Source organism: Uranotaenia lowii, chromosome 2, assembly GCF_029784155.1.
Source record: "Uranotaenia lowii strain MFRU-FL chromosome 2, ASM2978415v1, whole genome shotgun sequence".
NCBI classification, from domain to species: Eukaryota; Metazoa; Arthropoda; class Insecta; order Diptera; family Culicidae; genus Uranotaenia; species Uranotaenia lowii.
In genome coordinates, this window is record NC_073692.1 from 69495782 (window position 1) to 69521107 (window position 25326).

General features: G+C 34.0%; 1 protein-coding gene across 1 annotated transcript in view; it reads left to right on the forward strand.

Moving 5' to 3' along the window:
- Window positions 1–647: 647 nt before the first annotated feature.
- Window positions 648–25326, forward strand: part of LOC129742209 (uncharacterized) — a 172975-nt gene continuing 148296 nt past the window's right edge. The window contains exon 1 of the mRNA XM_055734080.1: window positions 648–1256. Coding sequence (XP_055590055.1) covers window positions 1242–1256 — 15 coding nt within the window. The 5' untranslated portion in view covers window positions 648–1241. The remainder of the gene's footprint in view (window positions 1257–25326) is intronic.

Here is a 25326-nt window from a genome sequence, read left to right on the forward strand (position 1 = left end):
CGGATGAAATCTATGAAGTTTAACAACCAGAAAAAGTAGATAACCAAGATAACCCATTCAGAGTCACATTCACTTTTTCGGTTACGCATATAGGTCCTGTTATTTCAAAACGTACGATCTGGTCGAAACCCAATCGAAAATAATGCCCCTGCGGGATAAGACGATTCAAATTAATAGATTGTAAAACAAAACTTAAAATTCTTATACCCTCAACATATAAGGCGTAACGAATTTTACAAGACGAAACCAATGACTGTTTACGGGATCACCTATGCACGAGAATTCGTTATGCCTTACTCCAACATTCTCATCGGCTTTATCGCTATCGATGCATCACTCGAAAAAACAAGATCAAAACAAAATTCAAAAATAAAACCTGATCGCCGCTCTATCACGTGGACATCCGATTGAGAAGAAACAGCCCCAGAACAACCATTCATTCGATTCGGCAGATCGGAAAATTGCGCGCCTTCGCTTCTCGTGAGAAAACGCGAGAGACTTGTTTGGCGCCGATTTTTTTTCTTCTGCTAGTACCTTTGAACGCGACGAACCTCCGACGACGGAACGCGTGCTGCTTGGCTGAGAATTTGAGCCGCCTGCCGAAAAGTTAAAGTGTATTATAAAGTGAACTTGTGCGGATCAAACATTTCCAGTGCAAATTTATACTTCTAGCCATTTAGTAAGGGAGCCTGATCTCCCGGGGTGTCGTTGGGTCGTCGCGAGCTGGCACTGTTTTCGTTTTTTCGGGGGTCTATCAGTCTGGGGCTTAGTGATTTGTGCGGCTTCTGTAGATAAGCGAAGATTTGGGTTCTATGAAGAACGATCGTCGATGAGCTAATTGAGTGACGTTCAACCGAAGATATCAAAGTTCAAGTTTTGGTGATGGATGTTTAAGTTGGAAAAATAGAACGAAAACCAGCAATCAAAAAGTGTGATTATAGTGAAGAATAAATAACCCAACCATTTGTTTTGTCATCGATTGGAATCTTCGGGTTGAACGTGAATTGAAGTGCTGCGCCGCATAAAACGTGATAAATACAACGTGGGTGTCATGAAGGCTTACAAAACAAAAAACAACAGAGGATAGAAACTCATTGAATGCTACAACATACCACAGGGAGATTATCGGTGCAGCGACATTGGGAAGAAGGATTCCAGGGAAACAAATATTTCGCTTGCAGCCCAACAGCAGCGGCTTAAGATTGGAACCAGCCGAGAAAAGATCATCATCTGGCCGAAGCATGAATAGAAAAATGGTAAATTGTTGGTTGGATGCCCTTTGGCAATTCCTGAGCTGGATACTCTCCACGAACAATAAGTGACAAAAGTGACACATCTAGCTGGAAATTATTTCCAGTTTTTAAGTTTTTGTAAATAATATAAAATTTTAAACTAAACCTGCAACAGTGAAAACAGTAATCTTCTTAACTGTAGTGAACAAAATTCAAATTCAAAACTGGTAATGATATACAGTGCTTGGATATTAACGACTTTGAAGATTCAAACATTATCAAGTGAAACAAATTAAATCAAAACAAATAATGGAATGAAAGGTGGAATATAGTAGGGGAGAGTGGGGTATCGTGGGTCATGGGGAAACGTGGGCCACTTTTAATATCTCCGTTGTGTGTTGAGATAAAAATCTTAAACCAACTGTCATCGTCGTCGCTTTTCGTGAGCATATATTTCTATATGTTGTTGACTGAAATACGCATCATAAGCTTCTTTTATTTATTAAGCTAAAAAAAGTTAGAAAAATTTACTCACATAATTAAAAAAACACCCGCTACTTGCATCGATGAAGAACCTAAAGTTCATAACAAAAATATGCTCATATGCTTATGATCTCAGTTTTGTCATGATCTTTCACGTGGAAAAATTTTTTTTGATGAAACATCAATAAGTCACACAAACGCAACCAATTTGCAAATCATAGCTTGTGGGGAATCGTGGGCCACACATCTTGAACCACCTATATGTTTATGTTTTTATACACATTCAGAACTTAAAATACGTTTTTCCAATCTGCAAAGTTTTCTAATGCCAAATGAAGATTTATGAAAAATATTTTGTCCATCCTATATAAGAAATTTTGCCAAAACGTTCGCGAGTCAGGTTTTGGAATCTATTCGATCATACACAGCTCTATTTTTTTTATTTCATCATCTGAAGTTGCTTTAAAATAACGAAATGAATTATGAAATCACAGTTTTGGGTCAACTCATAAGCTTTGCATGTTATGTGGTCAATTTGGATTTAGTGGCCCACGATTTCCCACCATTTTTCAAAATTCAAAAAATATTGCTTTTTTTAAAACAGTCAAAATTTGGGGAAAATAACTTATTAAATTTTTTTTGAAAATACTTCATGATACCTTGAAAATGTAGAAAACCATGCCATTTTTTATTTTCATTTTATCTTTTATAATAATGAAGTTATGGAACAACGAAAAAAAGTGGCCCACGATTCCCCACTCTCCCATACTCTAAACTCCCTAAATATAATAAGTACTTTTTACAAAACCAAAACTACCAGAAAATTTGGAGAAATTCCAATTACCTCATTTATAGATGGAACACGTTCTTAACCTAGACACTCATACTTTATATTGTTCAAAGTAATTAACCTTTCTTTTTAAATCCATCAATAACTTTACTAATGGGTTTGAAGTAGATTAAAAATATGAGATACAAGTTTTCTGACCTGGGCTCAGAGTCTCACTCAACCACTATGAGAAATTCTACAAACTAAAAAGGAACAAGGATTTAGGAGTAACTTTACATTTCAAAATATGAAACATAAACCTAAAGCTAAAAAAAATCCTATCAAGCGTTTAGAAAAAAACAAAAACAAAAAGATTAACTGAATCCTGAATTTTCTTAAAACATATTTAGACCTCAACTTAAATATTTTTAAAAACTAATCAAAAGATATTTTTATAATGACATCATTTAAATTAGCAACAGTTTAGATTAGATTTTTATATCGTTTGAAAGCGCTCCTTTTAAAAAAGAGTAGGGGAGACAAGGGCATAACGAGTACCCGGGGCAAAGTTAGCACCCCACTGTTCTTCGGAAGTACTTGTTTTCGTAAATAAATTTTTGTTAGGAATAGTTGCGTGTTGCGTGGTTCTTAAAGTACTATTTTTTCAACAAAAAAGCAATCTTTTTTTACACTTTACAAAAATAATCAAAGAAAACCAACTTGACTCTCACTTGACTGTTGATGTTTTTAATTATTTTAATGTTACATTATGTAACATGTAACTTACATATAATAATTAAAATCATGGAAATGGTGAACTATGATTCACGCATTTGGTAATCTTTGGGACTCAGGCTACAAATCTGGCTGTAAAAGTATTATTGAAGATAAGTAAAAACTATATGAAGGTATAAATTAAATTATGGAGAATTGATTATAGAGTAACATTGTCAGATATTTTTTCAGAACGTATACGGGCCGGATAAATCCTGGCAATTTTAAATAAAAATCTGGCAAAGTCCGGGAATTTCATTTCAAAATTGACGACTGAAATCCGGACAATATCCAGGAAAATTTTGTCAAAACCCAGAAATTACTCAACAAAAATCAAGAAAAAAATTTTTTTTTCATCAAAATTTATCCACAGATTTTAAATTGTTTTTAAGCCTCCAAAAACCTTTCATAATTTGATTATGAATGATTTGAATAAAACTTGCTCAAAAAATTTCGTTTTAGAGGCAAAAATTTAAAAAAAAACAATTTGTTTTTTATTTGTTTGATTTGCCGAATAGAGTGAAAAATCCGGGCCAACCCGGATAAAACCGGACAATCTGGAAACCATATTGTAGAGTGAACATTCCCAGGAATCCCGAACGGGATTCCCGGGAAACTGTTATTAAATCCGGAAATTACCTAACCCAAAAACTAGAGCTAAACTTGCTGCTGATGATGTAGATAAATAGACACATATGCTCAGAGCCTTAGAAAGAACATTCATGGAGAAAAAATTAAGAAAAAAATTATTATTATTTTGTTGGTGTCTGAGAATTAAGCCAAAAGACAAAATGGTAAAAAAAGATAGCATTTTTTAGCAAAGATAGTGAACATCCCGGTTGAAATAATGAAATTTCACTATGCCAGCTGAACTTTGACTGATTTAACTGTTCATTTAAAATAAAAAAGTATTTGGTTTCCGATATCATATGTCATAAATGAAAATTTAAGAAAACTGAAAAACTCATTGATTTTCTTTTTGAAAACCGTTGTGTTTTAACTAAATAATGAGCTTATATTTATAAAACGGGGCTGATGATTTATTTAATCTATAAAACCTTGAACACCAACGGAAACAAATTATTATTTTTGTGATATTTTTATCACATAAAAAACCTAAAAAAACATACAACGAGAGATTTCAGAAATTCGCTTAGTCTCATTTCAACATAACATTTCAGAGTAGATGTGCTCAGGTTAACAAAAAGCATAAAGTTTAAGCCGATACACATCAGAATATGAAAATAAAACTACAAATCATTGAAAAAAAAAAAACTTATGAACTTTTCAAATTACCAGCTGTGGTCTGTGAAACCATTTTTACATGAGATCTCAATCTATCTGAATTCATATCAATTAAAAGTTTTTTAATAAGACTTCAACAAAATGAGTTCTCATTGATGCAAAACACCTATTTTTGATGACTTTTTTGCTTTATAGTCTTTTTTTGAAGACCACAAAAATTAAAACTAAATTTTTTAAGAAGCATCTGATAGCAGACATTAGGAAAATTTCAAAATGTTAGGGGAGAATGAGGATACTTGATCCCTGATGATACTTGATTCCTTCGCTATATCTCGAAACAGGAATGTCTTACAAATATCAAATGTTCAAAAAAAATGTGGCAAACAGAACAAAACAACAATGCTGTTATCTCAACAAATAAAAAAAAAAGTTTTCGAGTTATTGAACTGTGTTTGTGAATTTTAACAAAATTGGATTTGAAGATCTTTTTTATTCACTTTACAATGTTTCCAACATGAAAAAATTAAAATAAATTTTTTTTTCCAATATGTCAACCGTTAGAGTATAATATGATAATATGAAGTTCATAATGGCATATTTTCAAAGTAATAGTAAACTCTCTATTTTTTTAGAAGAAGTTTTCCAAAATGTACCGTCAAACGGGGCATCATGCAACAGCGGGGTTCGATGCAACATTTATATAACACTACATTAAATCAATTTTTTATTTAATGTAGTGTAATAAAGTTATCTTTTAATGATCACAAAATGATGATGACATAGTTTCTCACATCTTAAGTTAGTTTTCTTAAGTTTTTTATTTTTATGTGAAATTTGAAAAATCGAGCAATAAATGTACAAATTTTTACATTTTTTTATGCCGAAAAAAACTTTACCCAGTATGACGGATCGGCTTGATAATATTACCTACAAACTTTTTACTGGTTTCCTCACGTTATACCAACATTGTTGGTGTAAAAATATTTTTCGAACAATCACCCAATTTTTTTAAATAAATATTTTTAAAATTCCGTTAGGTGTCTGGGGTTAAATTAGGGTGGTCGGATTTACCGGTTTTTTTCAAATCCGGTCGTTCGGTATTTGTAATTTTAAAAACCTATAAAACCGGTAAAACCGGTATTTTTTTATAGTATATCGAATTCATGAAAAGGTGTAACTAATTGCAGTAGTAATGGTATAAAATGCTCAGAATTTATGACGCAATAGATTTTGCAACATTTTTAGTTGAAAAAAATGGTACTGTGCCTTTAAAATATCCCTTTGTCATAAATCTATTTCGCATTAAGGTTGCAGAAATTTAAGAAGTTTCATATAATTTTCGACGATTTTTTTTTCCTAAACCCTGTACAACAGTATCCAGATTGAAGAACAGATTTTACAGATTTAGTAAAAGTTTATATAGTCATTCATGAAAATGATATGAAATGTGATATACAAAAAAAATTTTCGTTAAAAAAATGACTTCAGTAATTACTAAACAAACTCAAAACACTGTCCAAAGTTTTTGGTTGACTCACCAAATTTCGAATTATTGTTGTCTGAAAAACGTATGTTTTTCCCGCAACCTAGGTCGTGATCACATTAAATTTGACTTTCCAAAATTAAAACGAACAAATATAAATAAACATCCAGTGTTCGGCATCGCTAATTGAAAAATTAGCGGCGATAATTAAATCGCTAACTCATTCAAATTTAGCGATCGTTAATTAAAACCGTTAAATGAGCGGAAAAAGTTATCGCTTCAAGCTTAAAGCGCTAATCGCTAATCGCTAACTGTTGACAAACAATAACGTAAACAGGATGGCAACAGCATGGATTTTGGTTGCATCTCAATTCGTTTGCTCAAATACTTTACAAACATAGTGCAGATTGTTTATTGTGCCCAAATTTTTGAAAAATCTTTAACCAGGTTTCACTTTTTTTCAAACTTTCAAAATAGTAATGCAAAATTCTCATGATAGGAGCATTGCCAAACGTGAATCGAAAAAACTAAATGAAATAAAAATGCAAATTCATTTCATGGTGATATTATCTTATTTTTATTTTACCTGATTTGATACTTGTAAAAACTGCTTTGTGAGAAGTAAATATCTCATCCATTTAAAACAAGTTGTAAAAAGCGGATTTTTCCAGCATTTATTAATCGAGACTTGCCGTGTGAGATAGTAATGTGAGTTCTAAAAAAAACTTAGAAATTTGGAAAAGCTTTTGAAAATTCATCGATTAACCTTAAAAGCACATTTCAACAAATCACCGCATGTGGACGACCATGCTATGTAAAATATTGATCAAATAGGCCGTTTACTGTACTTTTGCAAACAAAAAATGGCATCTAAAAATTGACCTTCTAGCTTTGAATTATATAAATAATGTTAAAATAGTTTGATACTGTTTAACAATATTTATTGAATTGTTTGTCTAAGAATGTTGAGAAATGAAGTACTTAAAGAGAAAAAAAAGTTAATCTGTATGAGGCATCTCTGCCCTGAGACCATTCGAAGTGACCAGCCGATACACATCAGAATATGAAAATAAAACTACAAATCATTGAAAAAAAAAAACTTATGAACTTTTCAAATTACCAGCTGTGGTCTGTGAAACCATTTTTACATGAGATCTCAATCTATCTGAATTCATATCAATTAAAAGTTTTTTAATAAGACTTCAACAAAATGAGTTCTCATTGATGCAAAACACCTATTTTTGATGACTTTTTTGCTTTATAGTCTTTTTTTGAAGACCACAAAAATTAAAACTAAATTTTTTAAGAAGCATCTGATAGCAGACATTAGGAAAATTTCAAAATGTTAGGGGAGAATGAGGATACTTGATCCCTGATGATACTTGATTCCTTCGCTATATCTCGAAACAGGAATGTCTTACAAATATCAAATGTTCAAAAAAAATGTGGCAAACAGAACAAAACAACAATGCTGTTATCTCAACAAATAAAAAAAAAAGTTTTCGAGTTATTGAACTGTGTTTGTGAATTTTAACAAAATTGGATTTGAAGATCTTTTTTATTCACTTTACAATGTTTCCAACATGAAAAAATTAAAATAAATTTTTTTTTCCAATATGTCAACCGTTAGAGTATAATATGATAATATGAAGTTCATAATGGCATATTTTCAAAGTAATAGTAAACTCTCTATTTTTTTAGAAGAAGTTTTCCAAAATGTACCGTCAAACGGGGCATCATGCAACAGCGGGGTTCGATGCAACATTTATATAACACTACATTAAATCAATTTTTTATTTAATGTAGTGTAATAAAGTTATCTTTTAATGATCACAAAATGATGATGACATAGTTTCTCACATCTTAAGTTAGTTTTCTTAAGTTTTTTATTTTTATGTGAAATTTGAAAAATCGAGCAATAAATGTACAAATTTTTACATTTTTTTATGCCGAAAAAAACTTTACCCAGTATGACGGATCGGCTTGATAATATTACCTACAAACTTTTTACTGGTTTCCTCACGTTATACCAACATTGTTGGTGTAAAAATATTTTTCGAACAATCACCCAATTTTTTTAAATAAATATTTTTAAAATTCCGTTAGGTGTCTGGGGTTAAATTAGGGTGGTCGGATTTACCGGTTTTTTTCAAATCCGGTCGTTCGGTATTTGTAATTTTAAAAACCTATAAAACCGGTAAAACCGGTATTTTTTTATAGTATATCGAATTCATGAAAAGGTGTAACTAATTGCAGTAGTAATGGTATAAAATGCTCAGAATTTATGACGCAATAGATTTTGCAACATTTTTAGTTGAAAAAAATGGTACTGTGCCTTTAAAATATCCCTTTGTCATAAATCTATTTCGCATTAAGGTTGCAGAAATTTAAGAAGTTTCATATAATTTTCGACGATTTTTTTTTCCTAAACCCTGTACAACAGTATCCAGATTGAAGAACAGATTTTACAGATTTAGTAAAAGTTTATATAGTCATTCATGAAAATGATATGAAATGTGATATACAAAAAAAATTTTCGTTAAAAAAATGACTTCAGTAATTACTAAACAAACTCAAAACACTGTCCAAAGTTTTTGGTTGACTCACCAAATTTCGAATTATTGTTGTCTGAAAAACGTATGTTTTTCCCGCAACCTAGGTCGTGATCACATTAAATTTGACTTTCCAAAATTAAAACGAACAAATATAAATAAACATCCAGTGTTCGGCATCGCTAATTGAAAAATTAGCGGCGATAATTAAATCGCTAACTCATTCAAATTTAGCGATCGTTAATTAAAACCGTTAAATGAGCGGAAAAAGTTATCGCTTCAAGCTTAAAGCGCTAATCGCTAATCGCTAACTGTTGACAAACAATAACGTAAACAGGATGGCAACAGCATGGATTTTGGTTGCATCTCAATTCGTTTGCTCAAATACTTTACAAACATAGTGCAGATTGTTTATTGTGCCCAAATTTTTGAAAAATCTTTAACCAGGTTTCACTTTTTTTCAAACTTTCAAAATAGTAATGCAAAATTCTCATGATAGGAGCATTGCCAAACGTGAATCGAAAAAACTAAATGAAATAAAAATGCAAATTCATTTCATGGTGATATTATCTTATTTTTATTTTACCTGATTTGATACTTGTAAAAACTGCTTTGTGAGAAGTAAATATCTCATCCATTTAAAACAAGTTGTAAAAAGCGGATTTTTCCAGCATTTATTAATCGAGACTTGCCGTGTGAGATAGTAATGTGAGTTCTAAAAAAAACTTAGAAATTTGGAAAAGCTTTTGAAAATTCATCGATTAACCTTAAAAGCACATTTCAACAAATCACCGCATGTGGACGACCATGCTATGTAAAATATTGATCAAATAGGCCGTTTACTGTACTTTTGCAAACAAAAAATGGCATCTAAAAATTGACCTTCTAGCTTTGAATTATATAAATAATGTTAAAATAGTTTGATACTGTTTAACAATATTTATTGAATTGTTTGTCTAAGAATGTTGAGAAATGAAGTACTTAAAGAGAAAAAAAAGTTAATCTGTATGAGGCATCTCTGCCCTGAGACCATTCGAAGTGACCATTATCACTTGGAGCGCATATTGGAGTAAGAATGATGCTCGATGTCTCCTTTACTTGTCAAATGACAAAAAGTCTACTTCTATCAGTAATAATTCGTGAATTTGAAACAAGTAAATGTAAGTTAGCGTTCTTCATTTGGCGGAACCAAAAAATAGCGGAACTTTCTAATTCGCTAGCTAAATCAAAATTTAGCGGCAAAATTAAACCGCTAGCCAAAAGTTATCGGACTAACTAGCGATTAGCGGATTAGCGTTTTTGTGCCGAAAACTGTAAACATCTATTAAAAAAACAGTCAAAATTAATCAATAAATAAAGTTGTTTGAATCTGATCCATGCGCTCTTTGTTGTACTCTTTGCTCTTTGTAATACTGTTGCAAATTTATAAAAACTTTGTTACTGCTTTGTCTAGAAAAAGAAAATGCTTCAACAGCGTCAAAAATAAAAACAACAGTGTTTCATCAATTACCTTGAAAATATTGATAGTGAAATTTCGTACAAACATTCTAAAATGTGTTTAGATGCAGACTCTGTAAAAAGATTTTATGTTTTAAAAGAAAATAGTAAGTTTCTAATCAGTTTTCAACATTTTTATTTTTAAATTTTTGATAGCCCGACACCGCTTAGAAAGATTTTGGTAAACTTGGCCTGTTTATAGATAAAACATTTTTGTATTTTTTGACCAAATTCCAGTTTTTCAATGAAAAATACATTGATTATTGTGAAGCATTTCGCTGTATCTTTTTCTTCAGTCATTGTACACTTGTGCAGTCTTTAAATGTTGTGGAGCGTTAGTTCGATAGCTGAACTGAAATATGTAAAGTTTCATGAAAAAATATCATCTGAGAGAGAGATGGCAGCTTGTCAATGCTCTTGCAAACGCCACTCTAGCATTAATTCAAAAATGATCAGTTGAGTTACATCGCAAACTTTTAGAAATAATCAAATCTCACATAAACCTTGTAGTAAAGTTTATTGAGCTTAGAGTTTGAAACAGATTGAAAAAAATATGAGATTTTGTACTCATACACTTTTAGAAAAAAAAACATTTAGCTGTGTCAATTTTATTACAGTGCAAAAGAATGATGAAAAATTTACCGGAAATACCGGTTTTTTACCGTCACACAAGCCGGTATTTCCGGTATTGGAAAATGGACGGTTTTACCGGTTTTACCGGTTTCGGTAAAACCGGTTAGACCACCCTAGGTTAAATGCAACGAAATGCAAATCAAAGAAATACCTTGTAAATCTCGTTTCCATGTGTTGGAATAAGAATGTTTTGCATCACGCGTTTGTAAACATTGGAATTTCATTCATACAAACATTTATTTTAATGATTTCAGCTTTTAGAATTTTTCGTAGTATTATTTAACCCCTAAATGTATGCAGCATCTTCATTTTCAGAAAAAATGTGAAAATTAGTTATTACAGACCCAAAAACTACTGCAGTTGGTGTTGTCATGTGTAATGATCTTTTAGGCATCGCTAATATATTAAAAACTATAAATTTTCGTAAGTGTTCATAAGATTTTTCATTAAAAACAAAGTTTGTTGCAAGTTACCCCATTTTCTAAGGAGGGTGAAAATCGCATGTTTTTAGAAAATTAAAAAAAAACGAAGAAACCTATAATTTTTCTAACTACGCCAATTTGATACCCCAGCATCCTTAAAACTTTTGATGCATAAGGGGTAGGATTGATTGTGAACATAAGTTTTTTAGAAGCCATTGAAGTTGAAAATTGTTGCATGTTGCCCCAGTTGACGGTATGTTATAAGTATAATTGATCCCTAGAGTCCAAAAAGATGTATTTTTCATCTGAATGGATCGTGATCATGGGTTATCATGGAATTCATATATCTGTCCAACAATTTATATCGAGTAATTAAAAGGGCTAAAAAAACTGTTTTTATCAATAAACTAGAAAATTGCGCCTTAAAGTATGCAATGGCTCTAGGGTAGAAGAAAAACTTTTATAATTCTTTTTGTCCAATACTTACAAACTGTGAAATGAGATCTAATATGGCAAGAAATAGTTAACGGACCTTTAATATTCTGATTTTATTAGATTTTTGCCTAGGGTCAGGGCACCCTGATTCCTGAATAAGGGATCAAGTCTCCTGTATCTTAAAAAATATCACAATTTTTCAGTCTCGCGCAAATGCTTCTAGCTCATCTACGAGTTCTTATATCGTTCATACTTTTGGAGCATATAAACTTGAAATTACACGTTGTCAGAAAATGCAAAAGACGGCGAGTTGCAAAATTATCCCAAAAAGATATGATGAAAATAAGAAAATGGGATCAAGTATCCCCACCCTCCCCTATAGTTTGTGAAAATCGGTTCAGTTGTTTGATTTTATAACCAAAACAATAATCCGACCGAAAGAAAATCTCATGAGCCTTGCTTTAACCGTTCCTGAGATATCGATTCGAGAAAGTACAGTTCGGGTCAAATAGACCCTAGACAATGAGCAGAATTGGAATGTTCCGTTTTGCAATACTCATCGTTAGTATTTCCGATTCGGTCAAAATTATCGGCAACACAATTACTCTTTTTGTAAAAAAAAGGAAGTTACTTGAGAATTTCAGAGAGTTAATGAGTAACCTAAAGTCTATCCAACCAACTTCTATCGTTAACACTAGAAAGACCGCACCGGTCAAAATGACTGGTTGGACACTTTGTTTGTCGAATATCTTTTAAATACTTCGCTCTAAAAATTCGCAAAAAATACGACTTCTCATGAATTTTGAATCTCTACAAAACTGTGATTTTTTATTTCACTAGCTCTTTTAATAAGCGAGCAAAATTTCGTCATGCACACTCGGACCGTGACCAGTCAAAATAACTGGTAAAATTCACAACCCTATAACTCAAACAAGATACAAAATTTTCGCTTGTTTTTGGTTTTATTTGCAATCTACATTTAACACAATGAGCCCTAGTTGATTTATAGTGGGCAGAAGTGTGTCATTCGTTATTAAATTATTGATTTTCGATGCAAAGTCATGAAGATTTGTAGAAAAAGTTCTCAGATTGGGCGCTAAGTGGCGCTTCAAGCACTTGACTCCCAATTTTTAGGTCAGTTTTGTTGCTCAACTATAATCAAACTTTCTGTCAAAATTTGGCGAAATTTCAGATTTAAATTATGTCCATTCGAGAAATCGAGTTATTTTAGGTGATTAATGTGTTTTATAATAAACTAGAATGAGTAAAATAATTATGAATTTTGTACCCATTTATTCAAATTTGAAGACATCAGCTATGAAACTCAATAATTTAAATGATATTTCAAATTAAGTGCACGGAATATTTTTTTATATGTTGGTTATCCACCATATGGGTGCACGGAATCACCGCAGTTTCTGCCCAAGTATGTATTCACATTCATTCTTAGATTATTAGGTTCGACAAATTTCCAAAGCAAGTTCACTCACAGGTATTTCGGCACCCGTTTATATACCTGGTCAGCTGGCAATTGAAAATTCTTATTGAACATTCTTATTATAAGAGGAAACACATCTTACCTGTCGACAACTTATGGGGTTTGAACCCAAGAGTTTTCTTGCCGATACCGGGAATCGAACCCAGTACGCTTGGCATGCCTAGACCAGACTCGCGCCAGCCTATCTGATAGACCACATCGGCGCTAAATTATATAGAAATAAATAGTTTTCAACTTGCTTCAGATCACAAAATATTTTTTAGTTAGATATGATAGGAATTTGAAATGCAATATTGGTCAGTCGAAAAACTTTTAAGGAAAAACAAATCAACGTGTACATTTGACAATGTTGATTCATTATTTTTATTTTCACTGTTTTTCGTCGCACGACATAACTTGATGCATATAATTCCTAAAATTCACTCAGTCCATGGTAACCGTTTTCCAATTTCTGGGATGTTGATCAGATCTTATCAAATAAATATACGATTGCAAAAACCTGTTTTTTAATAATAAATATATAAATTTATTATTTCAAGATACAATTGGAATATTTCTTTTCCAGTTATGAATAAACGGAACTTAAAATAAAAATCGTTATTTAAATCATTATGACTCAACATGAAAGACATGGTTTCGTATTTGGTTTAGTTGAGATTTGTAAAAATACAAAAAGTTGCAAAAAGTCCAATATTTGATTAAAACGCGATGAACTCGTGCACCCACAGTGGAAAACCATGTTTATAACACAAATTTTCATTTGAATCTATAAAAGTCTTTATCCTTTACTTTTAGCATGCAAAAAAAATGATTTTGGATGAATGGCGGTGAATCCGTGCACCCATGGGTAATTGCTCTACTTATAGAAAAAATATGCTTCAAAACCTACAATGTCAGGTATAATTTATAGGCAACAAAAATAATATCGAATAAATAACAAAATAATTTCAGAAGAAAAAAGTTTAAAATATAATGATTTAAAAAATTTCCCCTTTACCAGTCATTTTGACTGGTCACGGTCCGAATAGGTATATTCAATTTGCCGGTCCTTCTAGTGTTAATGAAAAATTATTCACGATTTTGTCAATTTATCACTGGACACTGATTAACTTATTAAACTTCACTTTAGATGTGTTCGGTGGAAAAACCGTTTTGCCTTTAAATAGTTTATGTTTTTAAACAAAAACAAATTCAAAATCAATAGTTTTAATTTATTATTGGTTACAAAATACACTGAGGTTTTTTTCTACGCGGTTTTTTTTTACACGGTTTTTTTTTACGCGGCTTTTTTTACGCGGATTTTCGAATTAACGCGGTTTTTTTTTGCGCGGATTTTCGAATTAACGCGGTTTTTTTTACGCGGATTTTCGAATTAACGCGGTTTTTGAGAGAAAATATTCTAAGACTTTTTCAAAGGAAAACACAGAATCTTTTTGTAGTTCGGAAAATCTTAGCTCTGAGACTAAGAACGGGATACATGAGATCTGAGACCTGAGACTTGAGACCTGAGACCTGAGACATGAGACCTGAGATTTGAGACCTGAAATATGAGACTCGAGATCTGAGACACGAGACATGAGACATGAGACCTGAGACTTGAGACCTGAGACTTGAGACCTGAGACTTGAGACATGAGACATGAGACCTGAGACATGAGACCTGAGACATGAGACTTGAGACATGAGACATAAGACCTGAGACATGAGACATAAGACCTGAGACATGAGACATGAGACATGAGACATAAGACCTGAGACATGAGACATGAGACCTGAGACATGAGACCTGAGACATGAGACCTAAGACATGAGACATGAGACATGAGACATGAGACATGAGACCTGAGATATGAGACCTGAGACATGAGACATGAGACCTGAAACATGAGACATGAGACCTGAGACCTGAGACCTGAGACATGAGACATGAGACATGAGACATGAGACTTCAGACATGAGACCTGTGACATGAGACCTGAGACATGGAACATAAGACCTGAGACAGGAGACATGAGACGATCTGAATTCCACACTGTCAAATAAGCCTCACTATATTCTACTATTCTATTAATCTAATTGATTTTGTTTTTTATCTTAAAAATAAACTATCATTGTACGCAAATTTTTAAATAATCATGGTTCCTACGCGTTTTTTAGTAACGTGCTTTTTTGCGTGAATTTTTTAATTAAAATGGATTTTTTACGTGGATTTCAGAATTTCGGGGTTTTTTAACGCAGATTTTCGAAGTACGAGGTTTTTTTTACGCGGATTTTCGAATTAACGCGGTTTTTTTTACGCGGATTTTCGAATGAACGCGGTTTATTTTAAGCGGATTTTCGAATTAACGCGGTTTTTTTTACGCGGATTTCCGAATTAACGCGGTTTTTTTTTACGCGGTTTTTTTTTACGCGGGACGGAATACCGCGTAAAAAAAAACCTCAGTGTACTGTAAAATTCAAATAGTACTGAATCTGTGAAAAACATTTAAAAATACCATTAATATACATATGAATGGTTTCATTTGTTTTCAAAGAGGGTTGAAATATCCTTTTTCAATTATTCCCGGGAACCCTGTAATTTCCGGGCAAAGGATGCTCAGATTTCCCTATTCCCGGGAACGCGAAAATTGCCTGGAAATGGACACTCTAAATTTGGTGGCATACTCAATTTTACCTAGTATTTGATTTTTTTTTAAATTTCTCTCAAAAAACTCATTTTCAAATTTCAACTTTATTATTCAAATGAGACACTTATTCAGCCCGCCGCAGTCGTCCTATTTGTTTCTCGGGCCCAAACGTTTATGCTTTTATTATTGGTAACACCTGGGTCGTGAAGGTTGCTTTATTGAACTATTGTTTCATCGCTCTTTCAAACCCGCTGGTGGGAAATCAATTGGTCTAATCGACAGGTTAGGGCATATTTTCTGCACTTTATAAACTACTCCTATTCAGTTCACCGTTTAATGAGACTTGAGATGCTGCTGGATGATCGTAAATCTTCCTCTGCTTGCTGGCTGGCCCAATTAGAAGCCACAAGAAGAATCAGCCAGCCCAGCAGCCTCTCCGGTAATTCCGCCCGGCACGTTTTCGTTCACGATGTAGAGACAAACCAAAACACAAGATTCAGTATCCCAGATATAAATATCCGTTGAACGTGACTTTCGGGCCAGTGCATAATTTTAACACATTATAGAAAATCAAAATAAACGCAAAAACTTTCGACATTGCCAGACTTAAAAGTTTTGCTTCGCCCTTTCTGGTGGAAGCCAGCATCACTGGAGTGGAAATATCCTGGGGTTATTCTCGAAATCGAGTCTCTCGGCTTTCGGACAGGTGCAAAAAACGTGAGCTGAGTTATTTTCAATGGCTTTAGAAAGCGAATTAACAGAAGAGTTTACGGCGAAAAAAAACTTTAAGGAAACTCCCGAAATAACAAGAAGCTATGAAAGTTTTCCAGAATGCTTTTGAAAGTAATACATAATTGTTGTAAGCAACATTATAAGTAGTACTCAGATAAAGAGCTTTACAACATTTTCCATCAATGTTCATTTGGTTTTCTGGGTTGGACACTTTATTTGAAAACAAAGTGAAACAGGACACGTTTTGCTGCAAGGGATTAAAATAGCTCTTTGAATTTAGTGCTTTGTATTATTGATAGACAATTTTGAACGAAACATGCTGTTCTCAAATAGAAGAGAAATATCCAATCAAACCCTGATTCTATTATCAACCAAACTGAGTGATCTATGAATTGTTTCTCAAAATCTTTTAAAAGGGTATCTTTATTTTTTGTATCTGTTACATACCTTTCGAAATTAATTATCCCAACGCACATTTATTTTGGTTTCAATGGTTTTGGTCCTTTACATTAACTCTTGCCAGTCTCCGATAGTTTTCCAGACATCTAGAATGGAATTTTAATTCAACTCCATTTATCACTCGATTCTCTCATTTAATACCCGCCCAAAGAAAGAACAAGTTGCCCCATGTCGAATGGGCAGACATGTCCTAAGCCATGATACGGATAGCCTCATTTGCGAATGCATTTGGATATCCGAGAACAAATTGTGGTGTATTTTTCTCGTTGATGTTGTTGTCACATGCGTGCTGTCGTTGTGCTTCTTGAGGCAACTCAGTTTGTGTAGTAGGTAATGTAATAGAGCTTGTTGCTTTGCTTTCATGAATCAAATCCCTACATACCTACTAACTACATATATCAGCAATCGTATGTCCGTCCTAGTGCCCTGGGGGAGAAGTGCACATTTCGCGACAGGGCGGGATAGATATTGATATGGCCAGCGGGTGAATGGGAGCATGCATGCGTGGTTCTTGTGCAAATAGAGTTATCTTCGGTGGAATCGATTCGAAAGGGTCGTACGCGTAGCAAGGTAGTTCTGTTGGAATTTCGACCACAGTTTAGTCAAAAAATATTTAGTTTGAAACTGGTCGTCGGTCGTGAATTTGAGCATCACAATTAAATTAGAAGTTTCTGCCAAAGGATACAAAAAACATTTTCACAGTCTGTTTTTCTGACCCATAATAAACTTTGAAAATTAATATTTGATACTGTTCTTGCTTCTAAGGAGATGTGTGTATCCATAAAGGGTGATACGGTCAAAATTTGGTCAATATCAACTTGACGTATTTCTTTCAATTTTGCATTTAAAAACCTGAACACCCCTCACTTTGAAGGTGTGTGCGTGTGTGTAGAATGTTGCTCCTATTTTGATTTTGGAATTCACTCTTCAGTTGTCAAAATGCCGTCCTAGGAAGAAATTTTGCTCGCGCATCGCTCGCAAATCCGAGCTACTCGCACGCAAAGCTGGCAAAATCGCTAAAAGTTGCCAAACCAACCATTACCAATGTAATTAAAGTGTTTGGGGAACGTTTGCCGACAGCCAGGAAGTCTGGATCAGAGGGAAATCGAAAACCGGAAGCCGCTGAGACGACAAAGAGAGTTGCCGGTAGTTTCAAGCAAAACCCTAACCTCTCTCTCCGAGATGCCGCAAATAAGCTGGGTGTATCGTCTATAACCGTGCATCGAGCCAAAAAACGAGCCGGACTATCGACTTACAAGAAGGTAGTGACTCTAAATCGCAATGATAAACAAAATACGACGAAGTTTGACTGCGTGGTAATGGACGACGAAACCTACGTCAAAGCCGACTACAAGCAGCTTCCGGGACAGGAGTTTTATACGGCAAATGGAAGGGGAAAGGCAACAGATATTTTCAAGCACATGAAACTGTCAAAGTTCGCGAAGAAATATCTGGTTTGCAAGCCATCTGTACCTGTGGCTTGAAAAGCAGCATTTTCATAGCTTCTGGGACTGTCAACCAAGAAATTTACGTGACAGAGTGTTTGAATAAGCGGCTGCTGCCTTTCCTGAAGAACACGGTTGTTCCGTACTGTTTTGGCCGGATTTGGCATCTTGCCATTACGGTAAAAAGGCCATGGAGTGGTACGCCGCCAACAACGTGCAGGTGGTTCCCAAGGACAAGAACCCTTCCAACACGCCAGAGCTCCGCCCAATTGAGAAATACTGGGCTATTGTCTAGCGGAACCTAAAGAAGACCAAAAAAAACTGCTAAGGACGAGCAGCAGTTTAGGGCAAACTGGCTTTCTGCGGCGAAGAAGGTGGACAAGGTGGCTGTACAAAATCTGATGGCAGGGGTTAAGCGTAAGGCCCGGCAATTCGGATTTGGAAAAGCGGAAGCCTAACTGAATATTTTTCCTGAATTTTATACTAATTAAACTTGAAAAAAAAATTTATTTGATTTTTTAAATAAACTTTTTTTTTTTTTTTGTTTCGATTATAGTCGTTTTACCATCTTTATGGCATTCGCGACTTTATCAACGGTGCAGTTGGCGGATCGTTATTGAAAAACTTATCCGGTACAACTGTGTTCGATGTTTGCTCTTGGGCTCGAACTCGCGGACATCGGCTCAGGAGACAACAGACTTGCCAACTGAGCTATATCACAAGCCCATTTTTTAAATAAACGATTTCACCGAATTACACGCGTTTTCTCTTGACCAAATTTTGACCATATCACTCTTTATACAAGAAAACAACTACAATCACAGTCACAACTAAAGTGGGTTTGTTTATTTTTTTGTTCGTTTGTTTGTTTGTTTGTTTGTCCTCTGAACTTAACACAGGATTCGGTCAAATTATTTCTTTTTTGGGCAATCGATATCTGATTTTTATTGTTACACGAGATGACAGAAAAAGAGGTGTTATCCAGATTAACAGTTGGCAAGGTCAAATGATTCCTAATTTCGAATTTAGTTTCAGACGACAGAACAAGGATTGTCCACATTACCTGTTGAATATTTTTGCAAGAATTGCTTAACAATGCATCCGAAAATGAGTCTGGAAAATCCTTGGAAATTAACATTTATGCAAACTGTTCATCACAGTTAGTACGGGATCAGCTAGTTGTTTTATAAATTTAAAAATGATTAATATGCATGAACACTCCTAATTAACCAAACGTAGCATAAGACAGGAGCATTCTTCTGATATGAAAATTAAAGTTCCTATCGATAGTTCTAAACTCATAAAAAGTAAACAAAAGCTATTCAGCCTAATATGGATATTTGATATCTCCCCCTTTTTTGTTGAATGTCCCGCCGTCCCACTTTTTCCTCAAAATGTCCCGCTTTTAAATGGAAAAGTTTTACAAAGCTCAGTAACTTACACTGAAAAAAATCAAATTCCAATTTATTGGTTCAACACAAAAAATCTTCCAATACGTCTTTTTCCTCAAATATGCAACACAACCTAAAAAATTTCTGTCGGATTCTTAGTAAAATTGCCTTACTCTACCTTATTTATTCGACTCTATTGTCCAAAGTATAAAATGCTGTAGGTTTTCTTGAGTTTTCGAATTTTTAAAACAATTTTGACATGTATTTGTTCTTACACAAAGGTTGTTTACGCGATATCAAATTCGCCTTTACATGTAGAACTTGAAATATTTGTCTCAAATAACGTGTTGAGAACCGTGAAAAATAACCCTGGTAATTGCTAAAAACTGTTTAAATGGAAGTCATGTAAGGAAAACTGTGCAAAATAAATTCGCGTTAAAAAACCTTAGTGTACTTTCTATGAATGACTTGGCTGATGGTCTTGTGAATTTTATTATTTTTTTTAGAAACTTCGCTGGTGAACTGGCAACAAAACACAGACTTCCGACAATCTAGTACTTTATTTTCCTTGTTGGAAGTCCTTCGACAATCGATAGTCCGGTCTCCCGATGAAAAATTTATTGCTGGCACGTTAATATACGTATTTGGAATATGATTTTTCATTTAACTAATCTCTTTGCTCTCCTAGTAACTCGGTTTAGTAAATTTCTTCACAATTGTTCAAATGTGAATCGCAAACGCATCGCTTACGCTCCCATTGTGTTTGTCTATCTGTTAGTATTAACCGATTTGAAATCATAGAAGAATATGATCTAAATTACATCAGTTATATCTGTTACATCAAGCGTAAAATAAGTGTATTTTATATATATCTATTGGACAAGTGTTCAGTCCCTTCTATCTTTGGTTTGGTAACAGAATTTTGTGGAGGTAAATGTTCTTTTATATACAGATATTTTATTTTTAAAATGGCGTCATGGTTATTCAATCATTCAAGCCGTACAAATGTCGTTTCCAAGAAAAAAAAAATCAAGAAATAACTTTTTTTTAGTGCAGGTTACCAAAAGGCTTTGAAATTCCTATTGAATCAAGCTTTTGATCAAAACTTGTATTGCATTTCGACAGTTTAACATAACCTAATATATGTATGTAACTTATCTTGTATTGACACATGTTCTCTTAGCTTTAGAATCATCAGCTTCGTGCAGTGTTAATATTGCTTGTTTCAAATTTGGCGTCACAGAAACTCATTGTAGTCGTCTAACGAACCAGAGCGCTAACTGGTCAGTTAAATTAAAATATATAAAAAACAACACTTATTAATCTCCTGTATGGTTAAGCTATGATTCATATATTTACCTTCCACTTAGTGTGTCCTTTTCCCTCTTTTGCCCGACTACATTTCTTCAATGTATGTCAGAATTTAACAAAGTAAGTTAAAAAAAGTCCTTATTTTCAATATTATGAGAAAAAAAGCTTTATTGCTTAAAAATCCCTATGTGGATAGGCTAAATGCCAACTTTGCCATTATTAAATCGTTTATTTGCCCTCATTGTAGCATCCTGGTTAGAACATTTTGTATCTAATCATAAGAATTTAAACTAAAATAACGTTCTGTCATTTTTCACCCAATGTGGTTATAAGCTTCAATGCTTCAAAATCCCTACGTGGATCGGCTTTATGCCCTATATATTAAATTTATTATCTAATCCTTTTTATGGTTTTCAAATTTTATGGTTTGAAATCTGTGAAAAAAGTCTAGGCACAATTTTCCCGTTTGTTTGGATAACGTTGAGCCTACCCCTTTTCTGATACCTGATACCTGAAGATGAAACAAGTCAAGTTTTAGCTCTATAATTCAGTTGACTTCGTCGAGTGAAATTCGCTGCTAGATTCCCCGGCAGAAAACGCTCATCGTGCCCTAATTGATGTTGCTTATACTGTCCCAGTAGGGGTTCTCATTATGCCCCTAAAGTGACTGATTTTAAATTTTCAAATGCATATTTAAACGTTTTTATCTACTTTTTCTACTTTTTCAAGTATCAGCCAGATAGGAAATAGACTTCTTTAGTGTCTGAACACGAAACAATCATGTAATTCACACATTATAGCACATTTTCTATGGTTAAATAACCGTCCTTCTCAAGGTAACTATTTTGCCCTTATCTCCGCTATCTGAGATAAAATGCTTTAGAAAAGGAAATTCCGCAATTTTCAAAAATATTATTTAAAAAATTGAAGCTATTTATTGCCTTTTAAAATTCATTTTTCCATTTTCATATTGAAGATTTTGATTTATTAATTTTTACGGCCTTATCGGTGAATGTTATGTTCTCATAGTGAGAACATTTCAAGAATTGAAAATTATAGATGGATAGAAGAAGATTAGAAGAAAATTATAGGTGTTGAAAATGAGCGGGTAGAAATTTTTAAGAAGCATTTTCACCACATACTTAACTTTTGTTCAATCACGGATCAACTATTTTGAAATGTTAGAATCGGACAGGGTTGAGTCTAACACAACACAATAGTTGATCTTGCGTGGTTCGCACCGCGAAACTTGCAGTGCGAACGAACAAAAGGAAAGCATGTGGTCGCTCTGAAAAGCTCCCGTAAACGGTACAACGGTTCTATCGACGTCAGACTTGTACCGGTTGTTATCTTTGCGAGCGATCCAATCGGGTTTGATTGTTTTCGCTTCGGTCGATAGGGTGGTACAGACTGGCTATCGATGCAAAGAACAACGTTTTTGATTTTTTACTAGCCAAATTTTTAATTTTATTAATTAAGATTAATCACCGCTCATTTTCAACACCTATAATTTTCTTCTAATCTTCTTCTATCCATCTATAATTTTCAATTCTTGAAATGTTCTCACTATGAGAACATAACATTCACCGATAAGGCCGTAAAAATTAATTTCAAAACATAAATCACGGTGATTAATCTTAATTAATAAAATTAAAAATTTGGCTAGTAAAAAATCAAAAACGTTGTTCTTTGCATCGATAGCCAGTCTGTACCACCCTATCGACCGAAGCGAAAACAATCAAACCCGATTGGATCGCTCGCAAAGATAACAACCGGTACAAGTCTGACGTCGATAGAACCGTTGTACCGTTTACGGGAGCTTTTCAGAGCGACCACATGCTTTCCTTTTGTTCGTTCGCACTGCAAGTTTCGCGGTGCGAACCACGCAAGATCAACTATTGTGTTGTGTTAGACTCAACCCTGTCCGATTCTAACATTTCAAAATAGTTGATCCGTGATTGAACAAAAGTTAAGTATGTGGTGAAAATGCTTCTTAAAAATTTCTACCCGCTCATTTTCAACACCTATAATTTTCTTCTAATCTTCTTCTATCCATCTATAATTTTCAATTCTTGAAATGTTCTCACTATGAGAACATAACATTCACCGATAAGGCCGTAAAAATTAATTTCAAAACATAAATCACGGTGATTAATCTTAATTAATAAGATTTTGATTTATTTCAGAACTTTGCTGAAAAGGATCGCGAGGGATCGATTTGGATTTAATATTTTTTTAAATTCTTCTTCCGAATTCCTTTATTCGGAACAAGGAAAAATAAGCAATAAGAATTCTTTCCATACTTCCCAGTTATCAGAATTTATTGCGGTCTTCGGGAAAGTTAATCATTAAAAAGTTCATCATTGAAATTTTTAAAGCGAGTTCTTCCTCAGCCTCGAGTGAGATCGGATGTTTTTTTCCTTCTCGCAAGACAAAGGCAAAAAATACAATCTTTTGTGATAAGTGGTGAAAAGTTTTAGTGCTGTGATGAGTCCATCACCGGGGGACCACCCCGATCGAACGTTACCAGAATGGATGGATTTGCAGAACCTACACGGGCGTATGTTTTATATGGTTTTAAAAGCAGCTGATGGACATGTGCTCCCGAAAAATCCTTTCATCATTGGTCGATCCGTCGAACGTTACGGGAAGGTGGAAGGTGCGTTCTACGAAAAAACCCAACGATGGTACGTGCTAAAGATCCGCAACAAAAACTTAAGAACAGAATTAGCCAAGTTGACGAATTTAGATGATGGTACTCCTGTCAAGATCGAGCATCACCCCAGATTGAATCAGCGCAAATTCGTTGTCACGTGTCCGGAGGTCGAAGGTATGGCAGACGACGCATTGTTATCTGAGCTAGCATCTCAAAACATTATTGAAGTCAGAAGAATCACGAAGAAGATATCCAACGAAATCGTAGGCACTAATACCCTAGTCTTAACGATCAGTAGCACGATAATTCCCGAATTTATCAACTTTGGGCTTCTCCGAGTTCGAACTCGTCCATATTACCCGTTGCCTTTATTATGCCGAACGTGTCTCAAATATGGTCATCCGAAGAGCAAGTGTACATCTCCTATAGCTTGTAACCGTTGCAGCTCCCCTAGTCATGATAGTCAACAATGCAAGAAGAATTCCTACTGTGGTAACTGCAATGAAGAAGGACACACGCCGATAAGTCGCACATGCCCAATCTGGACAGCCGAAACTGCAGCACTTAAGCTTAGCACAGAAAAAAGTATCTCAACTGCCGAGGCTCGAAAAGTCGTACAGCAGATGAACAACAGCAGCACATACGCGAGTATTTTGAAATCCATCCATACTCCAATGAAAACAAAAGGTATCGAAAAAATCGTAACAACTCAGCCAAAACCGAAAGAACAACAACAACCCCAGCAGCATCAGCAACAGCAGCAGACACCTCACCAGAAAAGGCCTACACCAGCTGTACGATCGAACACCGCTTCTCCTCCTCAGAAACCTTCTACCACGGAATCATCGCCAGAAGATTCGTCGGATAAGACAAATGATAATCTCAAAACCCTATCTAGGAAAGTGATCCCCTCAAATACCCCTTCACCTTCTCAACTCCCATCCACTCCCCCAAATCCCTTCCAACCCCCCCTTAGTATTAGTAAAAAATATGACCTTCGGCTCAGAAAAACTTTTAATAAGTAAATTGGCCTCAAATATATTATATTGAATAAAAAAAAAAAAAAAGAAATTTTTAAAGCATACAAAGCATAGTGGTCAATATATCATACTAAATTAAAATTTAAAAAATTTCTATTGTATACCTACATTATCTGAATGAATAATATAATATAAAAAAAATATATTCGCAATTTTAGGTTTTTGATAAAAATTAAGCATTAAGAATTAATAATTATGATTGAGAATCGAATTTAAAAAATCTGACTCATTTGAGCTTAGATAAACCGTACATTTCAGTAGTTGCTACTCCGTGATTGACAAGAACCATCATTTTCTGTGTACACGTTTCGAAGGTTCCTCATCTTATCTGGTCAATAACGGCGCCGGCCACGTCCTTACGATTCATCGGGGAAAGAAAAGGATGGTTAGTTCGACTTCCGTTGGAATTTAAAAAATCTGACTCAAATAAAAAAAACAGAATCGAAATGATTATTCAGAATTTGATTTATTAAAAAAGGTTTCGAGGTAAAAATTGAAATCAGTAACCTAGAAAGTTAAATGCAGAATTGCAATAAAAGCTACATTACCTTCATGCGACCTTTTGAAATTTGTAGTAGTTTTATTATTCAAAATCCCACTTACTTATGTTATACCTATATCAATAACCTAATTTTTTTTCAAC